Source organism: Emys orbicularis, chromosome 2 (assembly GCF_028017835.1).
Source record: "Emys orbicularis isolate rEmyOrb1 chromosome 2, rEmyOrb1.hap1, whole genome shotgun sequence".
Classification (NCBI taxonomy): Eukaryota; Metazoa; Chordata; order Testudines; family Emydidae; genus Emys; species Emys orbicularis.
Genome location: NC_088684.1, coordinates 98081608 through 98103190, shown reverse-complemented (window position 1 = coordinate 98103190; position 21583 = coordinate 98081608). Strand labels below are relative to the sequence as shown.

The 21583-nt window shown below is 41.2% G+C and overlaps 1 protein-coding gene across 1 annotated transcript in view; it reads left to right on the top strand.

Annotated features, from left to right (window-relative positions):
- RTTN (rotatin) overlaps positions 1–21583 on the top strand; it is a 165762-nt gene that overhangs the window by 27935 nt on the left and 116244 nt on the right. The window contains 6 exon segments of the mRNA XM_065398735.1: positions 5251–5421; positions 7255–7467; positions 8885–8997; positions 11172–11298; positions 13712–13837; positions 18829–18945. Coding sequence (XP_065254807.1) covers positions 5251–5421; positions 7255–7467; positions 8885–8997; positions 11172–11298; positions 13712–13837; positions 18829–18945 — 867 coding nt within the window.

Sequence of the window (21583 nt, the reverse complement as noted above, 5' to 3'; positions counted from 1 at the left end):
TCTTTTTAAAAACACTGCATAAGCTGCAAACTTTGATACAGGCAGCACATTGCAAACATGACTGAAATCAGGGAACAAAATATTGTACTTCCCCTAGGGCCAGTAATTACTCATTGGAATTCCTGGTTTTTGGCTGCTGTACAATACCATGCAGCTCCCCTGAAGTACTGCTGAGTTTGTCTCACAAGAGCTGACACTGACATTGCAAATGCAGGTTTTAACAGAACTTTCAACCCTTCTAAACAATGTTCAGCTGAATGAGCAAGTTCAGTTTGTTGCCAAGAATGCCACAGGACTGATGGACTTAATCACTTGGTTCGAATCTCGGCATGTCACAATCCACCAAGCTTACAACACAGTCAAATGAACATCAGTCTGACAATGTTGAATTAAATACCAGTGTTCAGCAGGAGTTTTCTTGCATGACAAAGAAGCTCAGACAATACTACTGCTACAGGGAAGAGTCAAGCGATGTAGCAAAAACGGCTCAAAAGTTTCAACAACCTGCAGCAGGGCTCCTGAAAGCTCTATGTATTTTTGACACTGCACAAAGGTACTTGTTGATGGTTGATTTAACCTCACTTAATGTAATTCGTGGCTTTGACAAGAATTGTAGGTTGGAGATTCCTGTTTATAAAAATATCACAAAAGAAGCAGATTGTAGTTTGCCTGTGTTACAATTTTGGAACTCTGTTGAAGGCAGAATCGCCCACCTCTCAAGACTAGCTCGGTATTGTCAGACAGGTCCAATGAACTTCATGGGTGCAGAGAGAGCTGTGTCTAAACACGGACAGGTGTTTTCAGTGCAGAGACGGAATGAAGAAAGACAGTCGCTGGATGCTCCATTCTGACATTCAGTTAATGATATTTGAAACCAGAACTTTTTTATTTTGCTTGCTTTTGTTAACTTAAGGCAGTGCCTCTCAAGTTTGAAGCTACCAATGGAGATCACTACCCTACAAAACCGCCTCACATGTCCATATCTTCCAATCAGGCAGTGTTATTTGCTGCTGTAAAGTGTCAATCAATAAAACCTGTCAAGTTCACATGACCTTGCTTTATTTTATTAAAATAAGCTGCTAATTGCATTTGGAAGTGTACATCTCCCTGTACGGTGACCCCTCCTCCCATGGCTGCGGAGCGATGGGGCAAGAAGCAAATACGTGCGCGCGCGTGTGTGTGTGTGTGTGTGTGTGTGTGTGTGTGTAGCTTTTTGCAATGGCTGTGCAGGGGAAGAGGAAGTCCAGTCCTTCCCCAGCCTGGCTGGAACTAGCAGTTAGGAGCCCCTGACTGGGGCTCCCCCAGCAGCACGAGGGAGATCAGACTCACCTCTGGGAACCTCCCCTCGGCTTCAGGAAGCTCCACGGTTGCTGCAGCACAGAAGTGAGGGTGTACCAGCCTCACTTCTGCACTGCCTCTGGAGGTGGGTCCGATCTCCCCCCAAGAGCGGCTGTGCAGGGGAAAGCAAATCCTGGCCCTCCCCACTCCGGCAGGGACTAGCAGCTAAGAGCCCCCTGCTGTTGCACTCCCAGCAGCATGAGGGAGATTGGACCCACCTCCACCTTTGGGAGCCTTCTCTGGCTACAGGAAGCTCAGCGGCTGCTACCTTCAGAGCACAGCTCTGAAAGCAGCGCAGAAGTGAGGGTGGCAATCCCGTGATCCCTCCTCCCCCCACAACCCCTTTTTTGGTCAGGATCCCCACAGTTACAATACCATGACATTTCAGATGTAAACATCTGAAAACATGAAATAGACTAATTTTCAGATCCTTTGGCCATGAAATTTACTAGAACAGACTGTGAGTTTGGTAGGGTCTATTTATAAAGGTTATACTTGGTGTTCTTGGTCATAGAATGTGTCAAATAATATACCTACAGATCAGATGTGACAATTCCCAAGGGAAACATAATTCATTTAACCTGGAGTATGGCAGGGTGCTGCTAGAGAGGCCTTAATCCAGGGATGGGCAAACTTTTTGGCCTGAGGGCCACATCTGGATATAGAAATTGTATGGCAGGCCATGAATGCTTATGAAATTGTATGGCGGGCTCTGGGGTGAGGCTGGGGATGAGGGATTAGGGGTGCTCCAGGCTGGGACCGAGGGGTTCGGAGGGCAGGAGGGGAAGGGGGCTGGGGCACAGGAGGGGTTGAGGGCTCCGGCTGGAGGTGCAGGCTCTGAGGTGGGGATGAGGGGTTTGGGGTGCAGGAGGGTGCTCCGGGCTGGGATTGAGGTGCTCAGAGGGTGGGAGGGGGATCGGGACTGGGGGCATGGGGGACGGGGGCGGGGGGTCAGACATGGAGGCTCCAGGTGGCGCTTACCTCAAGCAGCTCCTGGAAGCAGTGGCATGTCCCACCTCTGGCTCCTACGCGGAGGCGCAGCCAGGCAGCTCTTCGCGCTGCCCCTGCAGCTCCCGGAAGCAGCAGCAGTAGCATGCTCCCCTCTGGCTCCTATGCGGAGGCATGGTGCCAGTCTGGCAGCTCTGTGTGCTGGCCTGTCCGCAGGCGCTGCCCCTGCAGCTCCCATTGGCTGCAGTTCCCGGCCAATGGGAGCTATGGGGGAGGGTGGTGGTGCTTGGGATGGGGGCAGCGTCCAGATCCCCTGGCTGCCCCTATGCAAAGGAGCTGGCAGGGGGACATGCTGCTGTTTCTGGGAGTGGTGTGGAAAGCCCCCAACCCTGCTCCCCAACGGGAGCTTGAGGGCCGGATTAAAAGTTCTGACAGGCCAGACATGGCCCGCGGGCCATAGTTTGCCATCCCCTGCCTTAATCAGCTCCTGCCACTCCAGCCCCAATCAGGGGCAGAATAAAATTTAAAATTAACATCCAAATATGTAATACTGTACTGATTGTTATTTTCATATCTGACCCGGTAACACCTTATTTTTTTAAAATTTACTCAAATTTGATTTAATCAGTTGACACTCAAAATATTGCAGAAATCAGGGCCTTGTCATAGAGTTTGAATTTAGTTGTCAATTAAGTGCACAGAGCTTTGCCTTTAACTGTAAAAATGTCAACAGTTGTGAAATGTTGCTATTGTAGCGTTCACCTCTTAATAATTTTACAAAATTTAAAACATCTGACACTAAGTGATGGTAACATGGCTGTAAATAATTATTTACAGGATCAAGTCAGTGAATGGCAGATTTCCCATTGCTTTAACCTCCTGGAAGCTAATGTTTTCAGTCTTTCAAGCACTGTTATAATTGAGCAATATTAAGTATATTCTGAAATTTCCTTATTGGAGTATTTGATATCCAACTAGTTTTAATCCTTTGACTAGATATTATTTGACTTGGATGAATTTGCTCATGTGAGAGAGACAGATAATACAGTGTGAACAAATATTTCTTTACACACGTCCGCCAGAGCACTTCTGTTCTGAACTGCCAGCATCAAGTCCTGAATCTTTGCTGACTAAAAAGAGCCAGGCATGTTAAATTTCATGTTGGAGTTTTGATTTGGTTTAAGTTCCAGTAGGGGTTTCCTAATTAGGAAATATGAAACTGAGCCTGCGGAATAGGGGAAGAAAAAGATTTGCGGTGGGGGAACTGTCTCATTCCTATCGTAGTTGGACCTGAGAAGATGATTTTGGGAGACCAACTGTTTAGCTTGCTTCTCTGTTTTAGTGCTACATCAAATGAAACATCTTTGTCTTTTACCAGGTTTTATTTTTTTTAATGGTGTATGCTAAATAAATCTATTAGGCTTCGCTTCTTGAAGAGTAAATGGTGATTTGAAGTCTTTTATAAATCAAGTTTTGAGGACTTCAGTAACTCAACCAGAGGTTATGGGCCTACTAGAGGATTGGATGGTGAGGTTCTGTGGCCTGCAATGTACAGGATGTCAGGCTAGGTGAATTATGATGGTCCCTTCTGGCCTTACAAGTGTATGGATCTATAAGAGTCTTTGTTTTGAATTAGTTCTGGGGGAGTGTCTCTTATGACCCAGAAATGCTTATAAGTTTCCTGGGCACTTGGTCTTTTGTATTTTCCTTGTTTTAGTCACAGCTTGACAGCTCTGCGAAAAGGGATCCTATTTTTGTTTTTAATTTCAGATTCTCTAGAGGAGAAAATTAATTTCGGTAATCCCTTCAGGAACTAGTAGGGGATGCTTCAGTGCTTACTTTTGTCCTCTACCCATGTTTCTGTTCTCTCAGTCTTTTATTGTTGTTGTGTTTCTGTTCTCATTGGTGTTGGGAATGCTTCCCAATTTTTTGTGATGTGGATTTAATTAGTGTGCTGTTTTCCTCTTCCAAGTCAGTAATGTGAATCTAATTTATTGGGAAATAGGGGGCCTGATACTATGAATTGTCATAGGCTCAACTATTTGTATCACTAGCAGGGATGTGACTGTTTTTTAGGAGTAATAATGCTTGATTCTACCACTGAGTTAAAATATTCGTCTCATGTTCCTAAACCAGGAAGTCAAGCTACTGTATTAGTGAGCCAAGGAGAAATAAATTTTCTGTATTTTTTCAGATGAGTATGAATCCTTTTCATATGGCTATATAACAACTCTGGACAGTGTTTACTTTGGAAGAATTATTGTTCGGTTCAATTATATAGCTAGGTATCAGATACCGTTCCCACCTTCCAGATTCTAGCAAACCGAGCTTTACTAACGGTTCACAATTAAATCCATTCCTCTCTCTCTCAACATCCAAAGAGCTGATTTCATCTGGTAGTGATCTCCATTCCTCTTCTGCGCTAGACTTCTAAGCAGTTCTAGAAATCTCTTATTGTTTCCTGGTAGGGCTAGTAGACATAACAGAAACTTTTGATCTTTCTCAAGACTCCATTTTTGACTTACTAGGATAAAGCAGACATTCACAGATTTAAATTAGATCCTAATGTTTCTAGTATTGAAACAGACTTCAAAATGTGTTTATGCAAATATTACAGAGTGATAGAAGATCAAAACAGGATGGGGGAAATACTAATTAGATTATTTTTCTTAAAAATAAAATAAAACACCTCAAATCCCCAAACTAGTGTTCAGAATCTCTAAGAAATGTTCTAGAACTTTTCAGCACATTTCTGTTTAAATGCCAAAATACAGTTCAACTTGTTGTTATATTTCTGAATAATATAAAGAATAATAATAGAATGTTGACACTTTGCTTAGTTGTAGTACTTATATAAATATTTCACTTTTGTTCTTGTAAAGGTACTGCTATAATAGAAAATGATTGGTGATGATTCTTTTTGTTGATAGGAATTTATATTGTATCTTTTGTTCTCACTTGCAGAAAGATAAGCTGCTTACGGTCCTGGGTTCACTTGGAGAAACCATATCCTACCACAAAAGTAACATCAGCTCAGAGCAGCCTGAGCTGATGTTAGTGCACCACAGAATGGCATTTATTAGCATTTCACTTTTCACCGTGCGACTATTGCAAACACTTCTCCCTGTAGAAAAGGTGAGGGGGAAACAAAGTTAGTAAAGAACTGATTATTGTTAACGTTTTTATTGATTTTTAAAAAGTAGCCTTGTTTTGTCTTTGTATACTAGGAGAGTACAAAGAGGTACTTTTCTAAGATGTTTGGTGGTTGGTGCTGGTAACACAGCTTGTTGGCAGGAAAGGGAACCTGGTGGATTGCTGAGGTGGTATGATCATGGAATAGAATACCCACCTCCACCACCTGCTCAGTTTTTAAGCTTGCAAGGGCCTTTGGCAAAGGTCTGTTGCAGTTTTCAATTTCTGCTAAGGATAGATTTTTTTGGTGAACTTTTTCCACATGTTTTTTGGATAGAACCCAACATTCTTTCTTTCTCTCAGCTCCTGGAATGAGAACACAAGTGTGGGTGAGTGTTTTGGAGAGCTAGGAAGAGTCATGAAGTGTCACATTTCACCTTAAGTCATGATATAGTTTCATGAGCAGTATGTTCATTCATATCTAAGATGAGCAGTAGAGGTCCTGCTCTGGGTCACGGTGAGCAGGAGCAAGTGGCTTGGGGCAAGAAGACTCTCTGTTGGCAGTTGGCCATTGGAATGTAGGGTGGAGCAGCATTATCACATAAATAGTACTTACTCTTGAAGATTCTTTAATTCCTCGTGACTGCCACTAGCACTGTGCTACTTATACAAAAGCATAATTTTATCACTGCCGTGTTTTTCAAGCTATTCCAAGAGTTGTGTGGTTTGCGAGACTATGCTGCCCTCTGCTTGTTAATAGCAAATTGAACACTTCAGATAGAATTATTTTTGCTTCACTTGCTGTATATATTAAGACACTTGAACTTTTGCTAATGCCTGGACCATTATATGCCATGATAATACTTTATATTTTGCAGTAACCTTAAACTTTTACTCTTTGTAAAGAATAATTACATCATGGTAAACAGCCCTTCAATTATCTATAAATTGTAGACAGTATAACAAATTGGAGCTCTATTTAGGAATGGAGTCTTTAGAAACCCTGGTAAGTTTTTGGTTTATATTTAATGACTTGTTTCTATTTAAACAATTTTTCACTGCTTTGCTCTGCAGTGTAACTTTTTGATTTTTTTCAGAAGTTTTGCAACTTAACATTCGTTGTCTAGGAGGATCATTTAACTGATACAAATATGATTTACCATGAATTATATTGTACTATTTAATGTATATGCCTTCTCTCTAGTCCCTAAAAATTGTACATATATATCAGTTTTTGTATAAACACTATTTTCATTACTATCATTTTGTGTCCAGCAAATGGTTTTTTGTTTGTTTTATTTTTTATCTTGTGTATTGACAGGAGTTGAGCAATGTAGTTTTCAGACTCTGAATTACTAATTTCAGCAGAGTTACCACTTATTGCAATCAGAGCAAGTTCTTATCTGGTAATATGTTGCAACATCATGCAATTGTAAAGCTGCAAGTATTTTAGGGATTATAAAGATACCTGTAATGATAACATTATAAAGGGCAAGAGGCTACAGAAATAATTGAGTCTGTGCTACAATCTGGTGGTTACTAATTAGACAAAATTTAACAAATTAGTGGAGGATCCAATCCCACGGCTGGACTATACATATGTATATTACTTCAGCACTGACTTACACCTATAGGTTCCCCTCAATTTTTCCTAAAAGGTCCCCATCTGCTCGAACTTGTATAATTTGGAAGTCACTTTTCAGATCTTCTATTTTTTTTTAAATACTAAATAGCAGCATTGAGAATTGCACTTGTTAAATAATTCAAAAGTTGAATTTAATAGCTAATGTTTATACTAATTTTTCCCTTTTTTTTTCCTGCTCCACTTTTCTCAAGGCCAGCAAAGTGTTACCAGAGAGCTTGGTGACTGTTTTATTTCTTCTTTCCTTGGACATGCCATTCTCCTTGGAATATCCAAGTATTCATGAGTCTGTGGCAGCCTATTTGGAGCAGATGAATTCTGAGAACTACAGTATTTATAAACAAGCTGCAGAGGCTGTTCATTCAATTGACTGCACCTGTAACTTTATGATGGATGTCCATAAGGAGGTATTGAATTCTGGTATACAAACTATACTGAAAAGCCTTTTGAAAATTAAAAACAAACAAAAAAACTAGACACCAAAATATTTAGGTGTGAGAATATTCCTTGTTCTGTGTTGATATGTGTACTTGTCTGACATGAGGGTAACCATCAGTTTCACTTAATATCAACCAGAAAGTTGAGAAAATCTGGCAAATGCAGGATGAAAAATTAAGGGGGTATTGCTGTGTGAATTTATAACCAGAAAGGTATGAAAGTAAGAGTAGTATATTTTAAAGGAAAAAATGCTGTAAAGTAATTGTGCACTATTTGAAATAACTTAGAACATTTTATATTCCAAGCAGTCCAAATAAGATGGCACTAACAACTAGGTAAAGACCTTTCGACGCTCATTATGCTGCTAATTTTGAGAGAGATATTGTTGTCTTCATGTGTTTTATGGACATTTACTCCATTAGGTTCTCTATTCCTTGTCTTCTTGTTAAGGATATAAATGTGTTTTATAGTGTTAAATGATTCCAGTGTGGTACTAACATGTCCTCTTCCATGACCCAGTATAAAGTTGTTTCTGTTTGTACAGACTACTACATTCCTTGTTCCATTAATAAAGCCAATAGAGAGAAGTTACATCAGGCACAGTACCAAAGAAGTCTAATGTTATTTGTGGACAGAAGTATCATCATGTAGTTAGAATGCTGAGTTCATTCATCAGTTACATACACAGATTCAGAAACTGAATTTATGTCCTTGTACTTAACATTCAACTTAACTAGCTCTTAAAATTAAAGTTTAAATGATTCATATTTAATACCTAACTCTAAAGGGTTAGCCTTAACAAATGTACAAAAATATAATTTTATGTTTTGATGAGATTAATAAAGTTAGTTCTAGTACAGATAATCTGGATTAACAGTGTAATACTTTATAGACCCCAGTTAAGAAAACACATATTGATCTTTACTGTAGTCTTGAAGGGCATATTTCATTATTAAAATAGCTTAAATATTAAGGGCTCAGGAATATTTTGAGATGCTCTGATGTGTTATGGTCCTAATGCTGCAAAATGCTGGGCACCCGCTGTTCGTATTGAAGTTAATGGGAACTGAGGAAGTTTTAGCACCTGCGAGGTATTTAGCAGCCCACAAGATCAAAACCTAAATATGGGCATTTGTACTCGCTAACATGGACAATTGATCACATTGTTGTAATTTATTTTAAAAGTATTTAATAGTAACTGTAACTTGTTATCCTGGTTAACCACATGGAATGGTGTTATTTTCATTGCAGAGAGAGACTGAGCCTGGCAAGATGTAATTAGTGGATACCACAAAATTTTCTAGTACTCAGAATGTATAGAAGTAGCTTATTTTTTAAATTAACATTAATAATTGCCTTTTTTATTATTTATTTTTTATTTTTTAGGGAGAAAAAAATTTCTTTGAACTAGTGGAATTGGCAGATCAGGCCCTAAATAGCCTTCCTTATCATCAGCACTTTCCCATGCTTCAGGAAATCATCCACATTTGCTTGAATATGTAAATAAATTATTATTTTAAATTATTACTGTTTGAGGAAGTACACTGTTTTCTTTGTATAGAAGAACTGTGTCCCAGATGTTGCAGGTAAAGTGTGGGATCTTTACTCGTTCTAGATTATGGTCTTGTTCCCATCATTAATTTATCCAGCCGTATCTTAAAAGAAAAGAGCTGTGCAAAGTTTTGTCACTAAACTAATTACGAAAAGGGGTAGAGCATTTGGATTTTTTTTTTAAAAAGGCATCTCAAATGTATTTGAAAGTCGAAGCCACCATTTTAACTCTGACATTACTTGAAAACAGATTAGAAAGTAACTTTAAGGAGACTTGTTTAAGGACAGCCTGGCATAATTTTGCATTTGAAGCTTAAATGTGATAATGAGGAATTTGGGGAGTAGCCCTTAAAACTTTTCTGGTAAACTTTCTCTCTCCTGGGTTGTTGTCCCTCCTTCCCCTTTTGACTGACTTCTGCTCTGATCCCCATTTTGGATATTTTCCGGAGATGATTTAAAAAAAATTTTTTTTACTGCAGTTGTTCTGCTAGCATAATTTTAGAGGAAACTCTTTCTTGTGTTGTAAATTCCAGTGGGAGCTTATTTACCAAATATCTTTTTTTAAACGTACAATAGGTAAATATTTCTGCTAGTCTGTGCTTCCTGAAAAGGAGATCCTGCATTGTAGTCTTGGTATGAAATTCAAATCTCAGGTGGCTAATTATACTTCAAAATTCTTTTCATGGCCAGCTGGTATCAAAGACCGGGGGATGCTGTGCCTTGTGTGGTCCCACCCACGCTCTGCCCCCAGACCACCTCCTGCTTCCTGTTGGGGCTCTGCAGCTCTCCCCCATGGGTGGAGCCCCGGGCTGGGGCTGGTGCCAGCCAGGGAACCTGGGCGACGGGAGCTGGTGCTTGCGCTGCCAGTCCGCCCAGTGTTTGGGGCGGGATGGCAAGCCACGCCACCTGGCACTCTGGGGCTGGGTGGGGGAGCCATGCTGCCCACTCAGTGTACTGGTGCTGGGTGCTGTGCCTCCCTCCCAGCGCTCTGGGGCTTGTGGGGCGGGGAGTGCTGCCCACCCGCCCAGTGCTCCGGGACTTGGGGGGGGGGGGAGGAGGAGGAGGAGGTGTGTGCTGCCCACCCGCCCAGTGCTCCGGGTCTTGAGGGGGGGGCCTCTGGTCACCCGCCTAGCGCTCCGGGGCTTGTGGGGGGACATGCCACCCACCCGGCGCTCCGGGGCTTGGAGGGGTGTGACCCACCTGCGGCTTGGGGCACTCAGGTGGTCCGGGGCTGGGGGCGGGGTTCCGGTGGGAGGTAGCAGGGTGGGATGGGTGGGACCTTGAGCAGAAGGGGTGGGCCAGGCTGGGGACTAGCCTCCCCGAGCCCAGGATTCACCCTCTGCCCATGACTCTTTTCATTTTAACATATGTAGTTTCTTTGGAAAACTGTGGTTTCTGACAAGTGTGAGCAAGTTATGAAGGCAGGAAACAATAAATTTCATAGTCCGAAGAGACATTTCTCTTCATGCTGCCTGTCAGAAAATATGAATTCCACTCCTCTATTTTCTGCTGCTAATTAGGTTTATATCTGATAAATGTTTATTACTGCTAGTGGATTTGCCACTACCTATTAGTGCTAAGGAATCACTTTAAAAAGTTGTGCTCCTTTTTTCAGTGTCCATTGCAATCTTGAGATCGACTTTGCGGTTTTAGTTGTGTTGGCTCACTTATACGTACGTTGTTTTGATCATGTGCCAGATTTATACAACTTAAACATAACTAAAATGTGAAAAATATCACAATATTTTTACATTTTTCAAATTCCCCAACCAGGATTACTAGTCTGGTCATCTATAGTGCCACATTATATCAAGGTAAACTTAAATGAAATGTGCACAAATGTGAATATAAGTATAATAAGTTGCAGTTTTACAATGTTGGAGGAAAATTCAAAATGACTTCTGAACTCTTTGTATATTGAGTCATTTCTTCTTCAGGATGATGACCATCTGTACTTCAGAAGGAATGTTGCCTGTGTGCCCTGCAGTACACTGGATGTCATGATAAATTTTGCAGAAGTCCTCCATGTCTTACTCTGTAAAACAAGCATGTTTATCAATATGGTACAACAAACCGTATAGCAGCTAATTTATCTTGGGTATTTAACTGTTTCCACTTGTAGCTGGAAGTCTGCCCAGGCTAACCCATTGCTGCAGGCAGAGAGTCAGAAGGTGCTTCTCCATCTGTTGTCCCATCCTCTGCTGAATATAAAAACTGAAGCTTACCATTGCTGTCTGGAAATTGTTAAGGTTAGAGCTACATATGGGTTTTGTAATGTTTTCTTTGAAGAAAATGTGGATTTTTTTTGGTCATTTATCAGTGGTTTTACAGTTTAGTCTGTTTCCAGTCTGCTATATATTGGTCTGGATTTGAAGATTGATGTTTTATTTGTAAAAGAGTGACGTTTAACTGGTTCGGCTATAGATCATACTACATATAGTGGCAGGGATTCATAGAGTCTGGGATTCATATTGTTTGAAAAATCAAAATAATGTGTTTAGCTTTTTTTTCAAAAACCCTCTCAATAGCCTGCATCTCATTAATTTTACCTCCCTTATAACAGATTGAAAAGTGATATTTAAATTAATTTTAGATCACAAATGAGTTATGCAGTCTAATTAGCTTGGACACTGAAGCTAGACTTGGTAGGTTCACTTTTGTTTCTGATCATTTTCACTTCTTGGTCCTTGTGCATTAGTGCAATGTCATTTGAGTTGACAGCTCTTCTAGGAAAGGTTTATTTATATAAAAAGTTTACTGAAAGTATTAATAAAGACGCAAACATATTTTGTGAATCTATATTCAAGTAATTGATGAAGGATCTCTTTAGACTAATAGACGACCTGAAAAAACAACAAAACGTCGTTTGTGTTCTTTTTCTTCTTTATGACTTAAACACCCTGTTTAAAGTGTTTAATTTAAGACAAGTCAACCTTTTTGTTTACATGTATGTACCTAATTTTGACTTTAAAAATATCAGGAATATTAAATCTTATCTCTTCATTTTTCTGTGGATATGTTTTATGGATGACTCATACATGTGGCTTGATATGGAGTTTCTCGTCCTTTAGCCAAAGGGATAGAGTTGCGAGTTCTGTAAAACGTAGCTGTATTCTGAAAAGTGACTAAGTAGAAATGGCAACTTCTTACTTAAAAGCTTACTTCCTGCTTGTATTCAGAGTTGTATTTGTTCACTTTAGCGACAAATATATTTTTACTGCTTTTTACAATTCTGTCTAAATGTTAACTCTTCCAAAACAACACAACAGGCAGAGAGAATTATGGAACTGTTTACTAAGTTTCAATCATTTATATTTGTGCAATCCAACTGAAGGCATTGGTTGTACATGTGTGTCACTGAGTGGTTCATTTAACTTATAATATCTGCGTTGAGTTTCACAGACAGAAGTTAAAAATCAAACATCATTGTACTTGTAAACAGATGGAAATCCTTTAGACTCAAACAAAAAACCCCTCAGTTTCTGCCCCAGAGAGATCTCTTTGTCTTCCATTTGCACAGTGCGTCGCACACTGTGGTCCTTGTCTGTGACTTAGGTACCTAGGCATTACCACAATACAAATAATATTCAAACTACTATTTTTAATCACTTTTCACACTCCAAAACCTGTCCCAAATGTTTGCATTAAATATATATTCACAAAAAACAAAAGTTTAAGGAGTTTGAATAAAATCAGGTAACTTCTCAATTGTTTTTTATTTTCACTTTCATAGTATCTGTGATGTCATAATCCTACTAATTCGCCACTTATCCATCATCTAGGGTAGTCAAAAACTAATTTTTGATGCGAACAACAAAAGGACAAAAACTTTTCTCCAGGTCATGATACATATTTTAAAGAGTAGTATTCTATCTTTTCCTTTATAGGGCACCTTTAAGGAATTTTGGTGAAATTCTGTTCCCATTGTAGTTGATGGTAGTACTCCATTGACTTTAGAAGAGCCAGAATTTCTTCCTTGGTCTCTCTCTCTCTCTCTCTCTCTCTCTCTCCCTCCCCATCCCCCATGTTTTCTAATACATGGATTATATTTGTCTAATCTAGCTTCTGCAGAGTTTGGGAAAATATATGCATACTGGATGAGATGCATATTGTATATTTAGTTTCTGATTCTTTTTACTAAATCTTCTTTTAGTAAACCCCCCCTCTGGTTTTATATTTAGGAATTTCACATGGACCATTCCAGAAAGTTGAAATGACATTCAACCTTTAAAAAGAGTTCATGAAGGATCAGTGTCTACAGCCTACTTTGCTTGGGATTCTCAGTCAGGAGGCAAAGGTGTCTACTTCCGTAGCGCTCCGCTTTCAGGACTGTGGTCCTCTGAAATGCTCAGGAAATGCCCAATTAACCTCAAATGAGAATTGAGTTACCAAGTTGTCACAGCAGGAAAGGGGGAAAGCAACAACCTGTAAAGAATAAAATATTTGTATTGTCATATAAATTTATGAAGCAACAGTAGCACCAACACTTATTCTGTAGCTCCTGCATGCTTATACGTTGTGTGGTAATTGGGGCCATTTTAGCATAGTATGCTCAGGTCCTTATCCCTGAAACACGCAAAGTGAGAAATAGCATCTGCAAGATAAGGTATAGAAATGGGAACTTACTTGAATTTTGAAATTAACCATTTACTTTTTTTCTAGGAATGTTTGGGTATCCATAATGTCACAAAACCTGTGTCTTCAATTTGTCATGGAGTTCACTTTCTTCTTCATCCAAAAGTTTTATATGAAGTCTCTACATTTGGCCTCCAGGAGTCCAAAAATGAGGTACAATATTTAAAATAATCTTATGGGTTGACATTTATGCATGAAGAAATGGTCCATCTCAATATCGTTAATGGAGTTTTCAGTCTTGGGAGATGGAAAGATAATTTTAACTTCTCTTCAGGAATTGTAACAAAAGAGTTAAAAGTACTTTTTACTGAGAACGCAATAATAAACCGAGAAATAAAGTTAATAATTACACTGCTTAGTTTCTTGCATACTGAAAAGCTGTATATACAGAGAAGCTGTGCAAAGGAATTTTTCCTGTACGTGTATTAAAATACAGATGAAATTAATCTGGTTTATATCACTAGATAAAAATCTTCTCTAATGCATTGATTTTATTGGGAGGATACAGTAAAGAGGAATATGTTTCGTTTTGTTTTTAATCTTATTATCCTGACTAGCAAAATACCAATTTGCAAAATAATACTCTAAGTACTAGTATAACAAAGTCTTTGAAGTGCCTATAAAGTTTAGTGAAGTGATAAATGGATATCCTCTGAGGAATAAAGACAATATTTTTAAAAATTTTGGGTACCTTTTGAATTTGCATTAATAGCAAATAATCTTAGGTCCTGATTCATCAAACACTCTTAAATTTGCTTAAATTTAAGCATGTGAATAGTTCTGTTAAAAGAAAAGGAACTACCCATGTGCTTATTGCAGGGGTAGGCAACCTTTCAGAAGTGGTGTGCCGAGTCTTCATTTATTCACTTTAATTTAAGGTTTCGCGTGCCAGTAATACATTGTAACGTTTTTTAGAAGGTCTCTCTCTGTAAGTCTATATTATATAACTAAACTATTGTTGTATGTAAAGTAAACAAGGTTTTCAAAATGTTTAAGAAGCTTCATTTAAAATTAAATTAAAATGCTGATCTTACGCCGCCAGCCTGCTCAGCCCGCTGCCAGCCTGGGGTTCTGTTCACCTAGGCCGGCAGCGGGCTTAGCAGGGCCTGCGGCCGGGACGCCGGCTGGCAAGGGGCCGGCAGCCGGGACCCCAGACCTGGGGGAGGTTCAGGGGTCAGGGCAGAGGTCTGGGGGTGTGTGGGGGGTGCAGGGCAGAAGGCTAGGTGTGTGTGGGGGTTCAGGGGTCAGGGCAGAGGGCTGGGGGTGTGTGGGGGTGCAGGACAGAGGGCTGGGGTGTGGGGGGGAGTTCAGGGGTCAGGGCAGAGGGCTGGGTGTGTGTGTGGAGGTGCAGGGCAGAAGGCTGGGTGTGTGTGGGGGTTCAGGGGCCAGGGCAGAGGGCTGGGGTGCTCGGCTCGTGGGAGTGCTCCCAGCCCCCTGCCCTGAGCGGCTCATGGCAGGGGGCTGGAAGAGATATGCCCTGTTCCACCCCCTTCCCCAAGGTCCCGTCCCTACCTCTTCTCTGCCTCCTCTACGGAGCAGCGAGCACGCTGCCATTCGTCCCCCTCCCCCTCTGAAGGCCATCAGCTGATCGGCGCAGGGAAGGAGAGGAGGAGGAGGGGCAGGAAAGCACCACGCTGGGGGAAGAAGCGGGGGAGGGGAGGAGGCTTGGCTGCCACAGGACCAAGCTTCTGTCTCCTGCCCCCACAGGGGAGAGCGGTGGGCGGGGGGGGCTGAGTGGGGCTGGGGGTCGGGACCGCTGCAGTCAGCAGCGTGCCACTCAAAATCGGCTTGCGTGTCGTGTTTGGCATGTGTGCCGTAGGTTGCCAACCCCTGGCTTATTGTATAAATGTTTGAAGGATTGGATTCATAATTTATATTCATTCCCTGGATCTAATTTAGAACTGGTGTAAATTAATTGAAATAAATTGAAATTTAGTTGAAATCAATGTAGTTGTACCTACTTTCTAGTAGATTTGGATTTGTACTGTTGTCTGTCGATGGTTAAGGATTCTCTTAAAGCTATATGTAAGCAACATTTAACAGCTTTCTTTAGCTGCAAATTTGCTTAAAAGCATTCTTTAAAAGATTAATATCTTTAAGAGGCTTAAGTAAAATTTTGTTGCAATATATACATTTTGTGCATGGGTTTTCTAATACTGTAAAAGAGCAAGTACAGTAAAAGCTGTGTTATCCGGAGCTTTACCTACCAGAAAGCTCTAGAAACCGGCATTTCTGATATCCATTAAAAGTCCAGTTGGCACGGGGCCGGCAGGCTCCCTTCCAGGCTCCCCAGAAGCGGCGACATGTCCCTGCTGCTCCTAGGCGGAGAAACAGCCACGAGGGCTCTGTGCATTGCCAATGCCATGCCCTGATCACTGGCTCCGCAGCTCCCATTGGCCAGGAACCGCACAAATGGGAGCTGCGGGGCGGGGGCAGTGCCTGTGGGCAGAGGCAGCGTGCAGAGCTGCCTGGCTGAGCCTCTGCCTCGGAGCAGCAGAGACATGTCGCTGATTCCGGGGAGCCACCTGAGGTAAGCGCCGGCCGGATCCGGCACCCCAAAACCTTTCCTGTGCCCCAGTCCCCTGCACTGAGCCCCTTCCTGCACCCAAACTCCCTCCCAGAGCCTGTGCCCCACAACTCATCTCACTCACCAGCCCCCAGCCCTGAGCCCCCTCCCGCACCCAAACTCACTCCCTCCCTCCATTGATAAGTGTAACTCTTTGTTAACCGGAATTTTTGACTAACCGGCACACCCCATTTCCCCAACATGCTGGATAACAAAGCTTTTTACTGTACTGTGATTTCTCTTATTTAGATGTTTCTTTAAAAATGACTCCAGTTCATTTTGCTTAATGAAATGAGAATCACATGGCAATTTGAATCTTACTTTTGGAAATATAATTTAAATTGTGCTGAAATTATTGGACTTGGAACATATACACCTCTACCCCGATATAACGCTGTCCTCGGGAGCCAAAAAATCTTACCGCGTTATATCGAACTTGATTTGATCCGCTGGAGTGCGCAGCCCCGCCCCCCCGGAGCGCTGCTTTACCGCGTTGTATCTGAATTCATGTTATATCGGGTCGTGTTATATCGGGGTAGAGGTGTGTGTATATATATGCTCTTGATTTGATGCTGTTCTTTTTACCTTTAAACAGGTAGCATTCTGACACTTCTCCTAAGCATCCTTCTAATAAAATATATACACTTAGATAAGATCTAGACTTACACTTTTCCTGGGGTTTGGGTATATTGATGCACTTCGTTATTTAAGTTAAGTTTCAGCTTTAAGCTTTCAAGCAATTAACGTCAGGGTGACTTAACAGAAGTTCCCTGGATTCCCATGTAGAGTCTAAGAATTTCCTATGCTGAACCTCATTCTGTGAAGGATAAGTTAGTGAGTTATGGTTATCTGCTATGGCTGTTAAATGTTTTTGTTGTTGTTTGGAGGGAGTGGGCATCTACCTTTTGCTACATAAACCGCCTGAAAGCTTTGATAGGTCTTTACAGTGTAAAGAAGGCTGGGCTCTCAGAAGATAGTGTTTCTCCTTGTTGCCATTAGAGCAAAAATAGCATTCAACTCTTAAACTCTTTGAAACATATATAGTTATTGGTGATAGTTGCAAGTGTTATGCGGGTCTTAGGCCATGTGTACACTTTACTGGTGTAGAATTACTGATAAACTGTGCCAGCAAAACATGCCTATTGGGGAAGTTGCGTGTATAGTAAAACCACCCCAAAGAAACAAAACAAGCTATACCAGTAAAAGTGCAGCTTTGTCAGTTTAGCTGTGTCTACACTAAGGACTTCTGCCTGAACAGCTGTGTTGATAAGGGATCACACTCTTCACACCCCTGACTGATGTAGTTATGTCCTCAAAAGTCTGTAGGGCAGTCATAGCCATAGCTTGCTTTGTTTGAGAAACACAAACAACTTGCTATCTTTGGTAGTGTATGAGGAGTAATTTTGACTATTTTCTTGAAGAAAGACAAATGGTCATGCAAATAGCTTTAAATCACTCTGGGGAAAAAACAGTATGTCACGGCAGATTGAGAATTAAATGTTCCAGAGAAGTACAGTCAAATAAGAAGGGAAAGAGAACTTGTTGTATAAAGCCAGAGACTGAAGGAAAGTAAGAAAGAGGCCAATAGGTGTCTGAGTTCATAGTGACTCATATCTCTTAATGAATAATACTTTCAGTGCTTGGAAAGATTCATTAGTATTTGAAAAGAATATGAAGTGCATTCAAACTTCAAGAGTCTAATTGTGGCATTTAACCACTAGTGTAAATAGGAGGTGGTACAGAGTTGTGTTGCCACATGTACTGGTTGCAGAGGAGTTGTTTCAGGAAGAGCAATACCTCCCCTCATGGCTATGTGCACAAGTTGGCTCAATTTTGAACCATCATTTGGAATGATTGAGCCTGCCACCTTTGGTGCAACCAACCTGCTCTGTGGAATGAACAATGGCCTCTCTCCTCCCCCTCTTGCCCTTTTGGGATGAATGGAGGGAATTATACCCTCTGAGCTCAGAGACTATGGGTTGCAAGCAGGGGCGGCTCCAGGCACTAGTGCAACAAGCGCGTGCCTGGGGCGGCAAGCCGCGGGGGGCGGCCTGCCGGTCGCTGTGGGGGCGGCAGTCAGGGAGCCTTCGGTGGCATGCCTGCGGGAGGTCCGCCGGTCCCGCGGCTGCGGCGGCAATTTGGCGGCGGGTACGTCGAAGCTGCGGGACTGGCGGACCTCCCGCAGGCATGCCGCCGGATCTGTGTTACCAGCGGACCTCCCACAGGCGTGCTGCCGAAAGCCGCCTGACTGCTGTGCTTGGGGCGGCAAAATACATAGAGCCGCCCCTGGTTGCAAGTCCTTGCACGAACTGTATAAGGGAGAAGTAACTCCTTGCTTGTTCCCTCTCTCTGGTCTCCTGAAAGGGTCTTTTGCAATCTAAGCTCAAATGTGGAAGACAATACTAAACTAGCAAGTAATAGAGTCTAGTGCATATTGATTACATTTAATTACAGGTGTTTTCTCCTTCAAAACCTATTTTAGAAAGCACAGCTTAATTTCATACTGTGGGATCAACAAATTGGCCTAGTCACTTTCTTCTTTCTTTATTACATTATTTTATTCTTTGTTGTTGAACAGGTGAACTCTGCTGCCAAGGCCATTCTACTGTATCTCCTGCAGGGGCGATTGATGATGACAGCACTCACCTGGAACAAGTTTATTGAGGCCCTCTATCCCATCATTCCAATTTTACAGGTACCTGCAGCTTTTTTTTAAAGCACAGTTTATCTTGAGCTGAGGTTGATTGCTTTATCATAAGAACACTTATAGTGCAACATTGTCATGTTACACAAGGAGAAGAAAATTCAACAAGGTAAAGGGTGGAATAGATGAGCAAGTAATATTCATTTGAGCAGGCCAAAATATATGGGTGTTAAATAGGGGACAGTTTTGTATGTATCCTAAGCAAATATGGGAAGTTCATTGCAACTGAAGAATCTGGTACGCCTGTAGAGATAAGACAAAATGGCAGACCATTCTTCCCTGTGTCAGTTCAGAACCCAACCCTTTCCATCATTCCACATTCTTGCCTCTAGGTTCAGGAAAACTGAAACTTTAATGTATTTCTAACATATATCTCAAAGTATTTTTTTACAAGTTTTTCTGCCTTCAAACCTTCCAGACCAGAGGAACACTAAAACAAAACAAAAAACACCAAACTGTAAATGGATAAAACCCAAGAAGCTTTCCCTTAGGAAATCTTTTTAGGATCAGGGTCTCGTATACCATAGTTTGGAGCTTTAGTCTCTGTTTTTTATTCTATTATTTGTCTGCTTTTTTTTGCCTGAGAGATCTTAATGTAAAGGAAAATACAACAATTTTTATTGCAGTTATACAACATTCTCATCTTTCAGAATGGAAAAATACCAAGTGTCTGTCTTTCCTGTCAATGATTTGATGTCAAGATTAGAGACCAAAAAGTTGTGCAGTAGCTAACCACATGATCTTATTTGTTTCCCTTATTCTCCCTCCTCCTTTTGCTTGTCATAGGATTTATTTAGACTTGAATTTTGTAGTTAATTGACAATGTATTAACTAACATAACTGTATTTGAAATTGAACACAACTGGGAACAAATGGTCGTGTCCTGAAACAAATGTTCATGAAGTGTCTATGGTAGAAATTACAGTTGTGTTAGTTAATATGTAGTTATCAACACTTGTTAGACCATCACTGAAAATTCCAATGTAGATGAACACACATTCACTTATGGCTTACTGCTCAAATGAGATTGCAAGCTTTTTGAGGGAGGAACTGAACTTTACTGTTTACGTAGTATCTAGTATAATGGACTCCAATATAGATTGGTGTCTGTCGGCGCTACTACAACATAGATTGTAAAAATAATAAAGATCTGGCCACTTTTGCTTTATTTTCCCTCATTGTTTTTTGCATCACTAAGTTTGGACATCTGTGGGAGGTCCCTGATTATTGAAATTTCATGTAACTTAGTGCAATACAGACCTAAATATTCTTACTATGTTTTGGCACGAATTGACTGTCCTCCATTAGGGTAGCTTGTCCTTTTGAAACTCTTATTTTTTTCTTGATTAAACAGCCAGTCTCCATGCCTTGCTTTTTAAGTCAGGGTTTGTCTACACTGCAGCTGTGGGTATGATTTGGCGCTTGTGTAGATGTACCCACGCTAGATGTGATATAGCTAACTTGCTAAAACCAGCAGTGATGATGCAGCAGCACGGGCTTCAACATGGTTTGTCCAAGCTTCCCCTTTCTCACCCCCGCATTTCCCTATGTATGTACTTGCTGGTGCAGCCTGTGCTGCCTCATCCTCACTGCTTTTTTTAGGAAACTAGCTAGAGTACAACTGGTGTGGGTATGTCTACACAAGCTATAGATTGTATCCCTGCTGCAATGTGGACATGCTCTTAGAGCAAAAGGTATCCGCTTATCTTTACTCCCTGTTCAATCCAACAAGAACTCTTGCCCTTCTCTTTTCTCCCGTATCCTACTTGCTCCATCCCATCCTTCATATCTGTTTCTGGTGCTAAAATCTCCCTTCTACTACCTTCTAATCCTACAAGCTTGTACTTCATGTTATGTCTGACTCTTCTTGATTCCTTCCTTTTGTCTAACCTTTAAGTGCTATCTATCTCCTCAGTTATTACTTGTAAGCACACACTGTCACCTGTCTTCCCCCATTTTCCTTTAAATTTCTTTCTTCTGGGCCTACTTTTCTTCCTACATCTCCCTTTTCCTGAACAGTGGTTCCATATTTTTCCTATTTTAGGCATTGATCCTTTCAGTGAGCTGTGTAAGAATAGACACTTTCATGGAGCCTAATCCAAGCACTGGGGCCTCAGATTACAATCTCTTCAATGCAACTAATCTCCTGTTTGTGATTTGCTATGTAAACGTACGGTGCAGTGATTTTTGTTAAATAACTATTGGTGGGTTGTTTTGTCATGGAAATGAGCACTTTTGTGAGTGCTTTGAATATATTCTCTCCCCAAAAACGTCTAGAATTATTTTAAAACAATTTTTTCCAAGCTATTAACTTCTTAGGGCTCTGCAAATAAAAAAAAGGTTAAAAACTACTGCTGTAGCCCTCCAGGCTAGAGGATCCAACGTTCACAGGCTCAGAGGGTGCTGTACCCTATGTCCCCTAAGTGATGGATAACTAAAATGTCTTTTTGCTCTTATAGTACCCAAAGTCCATTGTCTCAGCCTCAAGAGTCAGGAAGGATTTCTGAGGTGCTTGCTAAGCTGCCGCTTGTTAGCTTGATTGCTTTGTTTACCTTATATGTAAATAGTCTTTCCTTGTCCTCTGCCTGTAATCAAGCCAGTCAGACAGGTGAATCCACATATCTTTGTC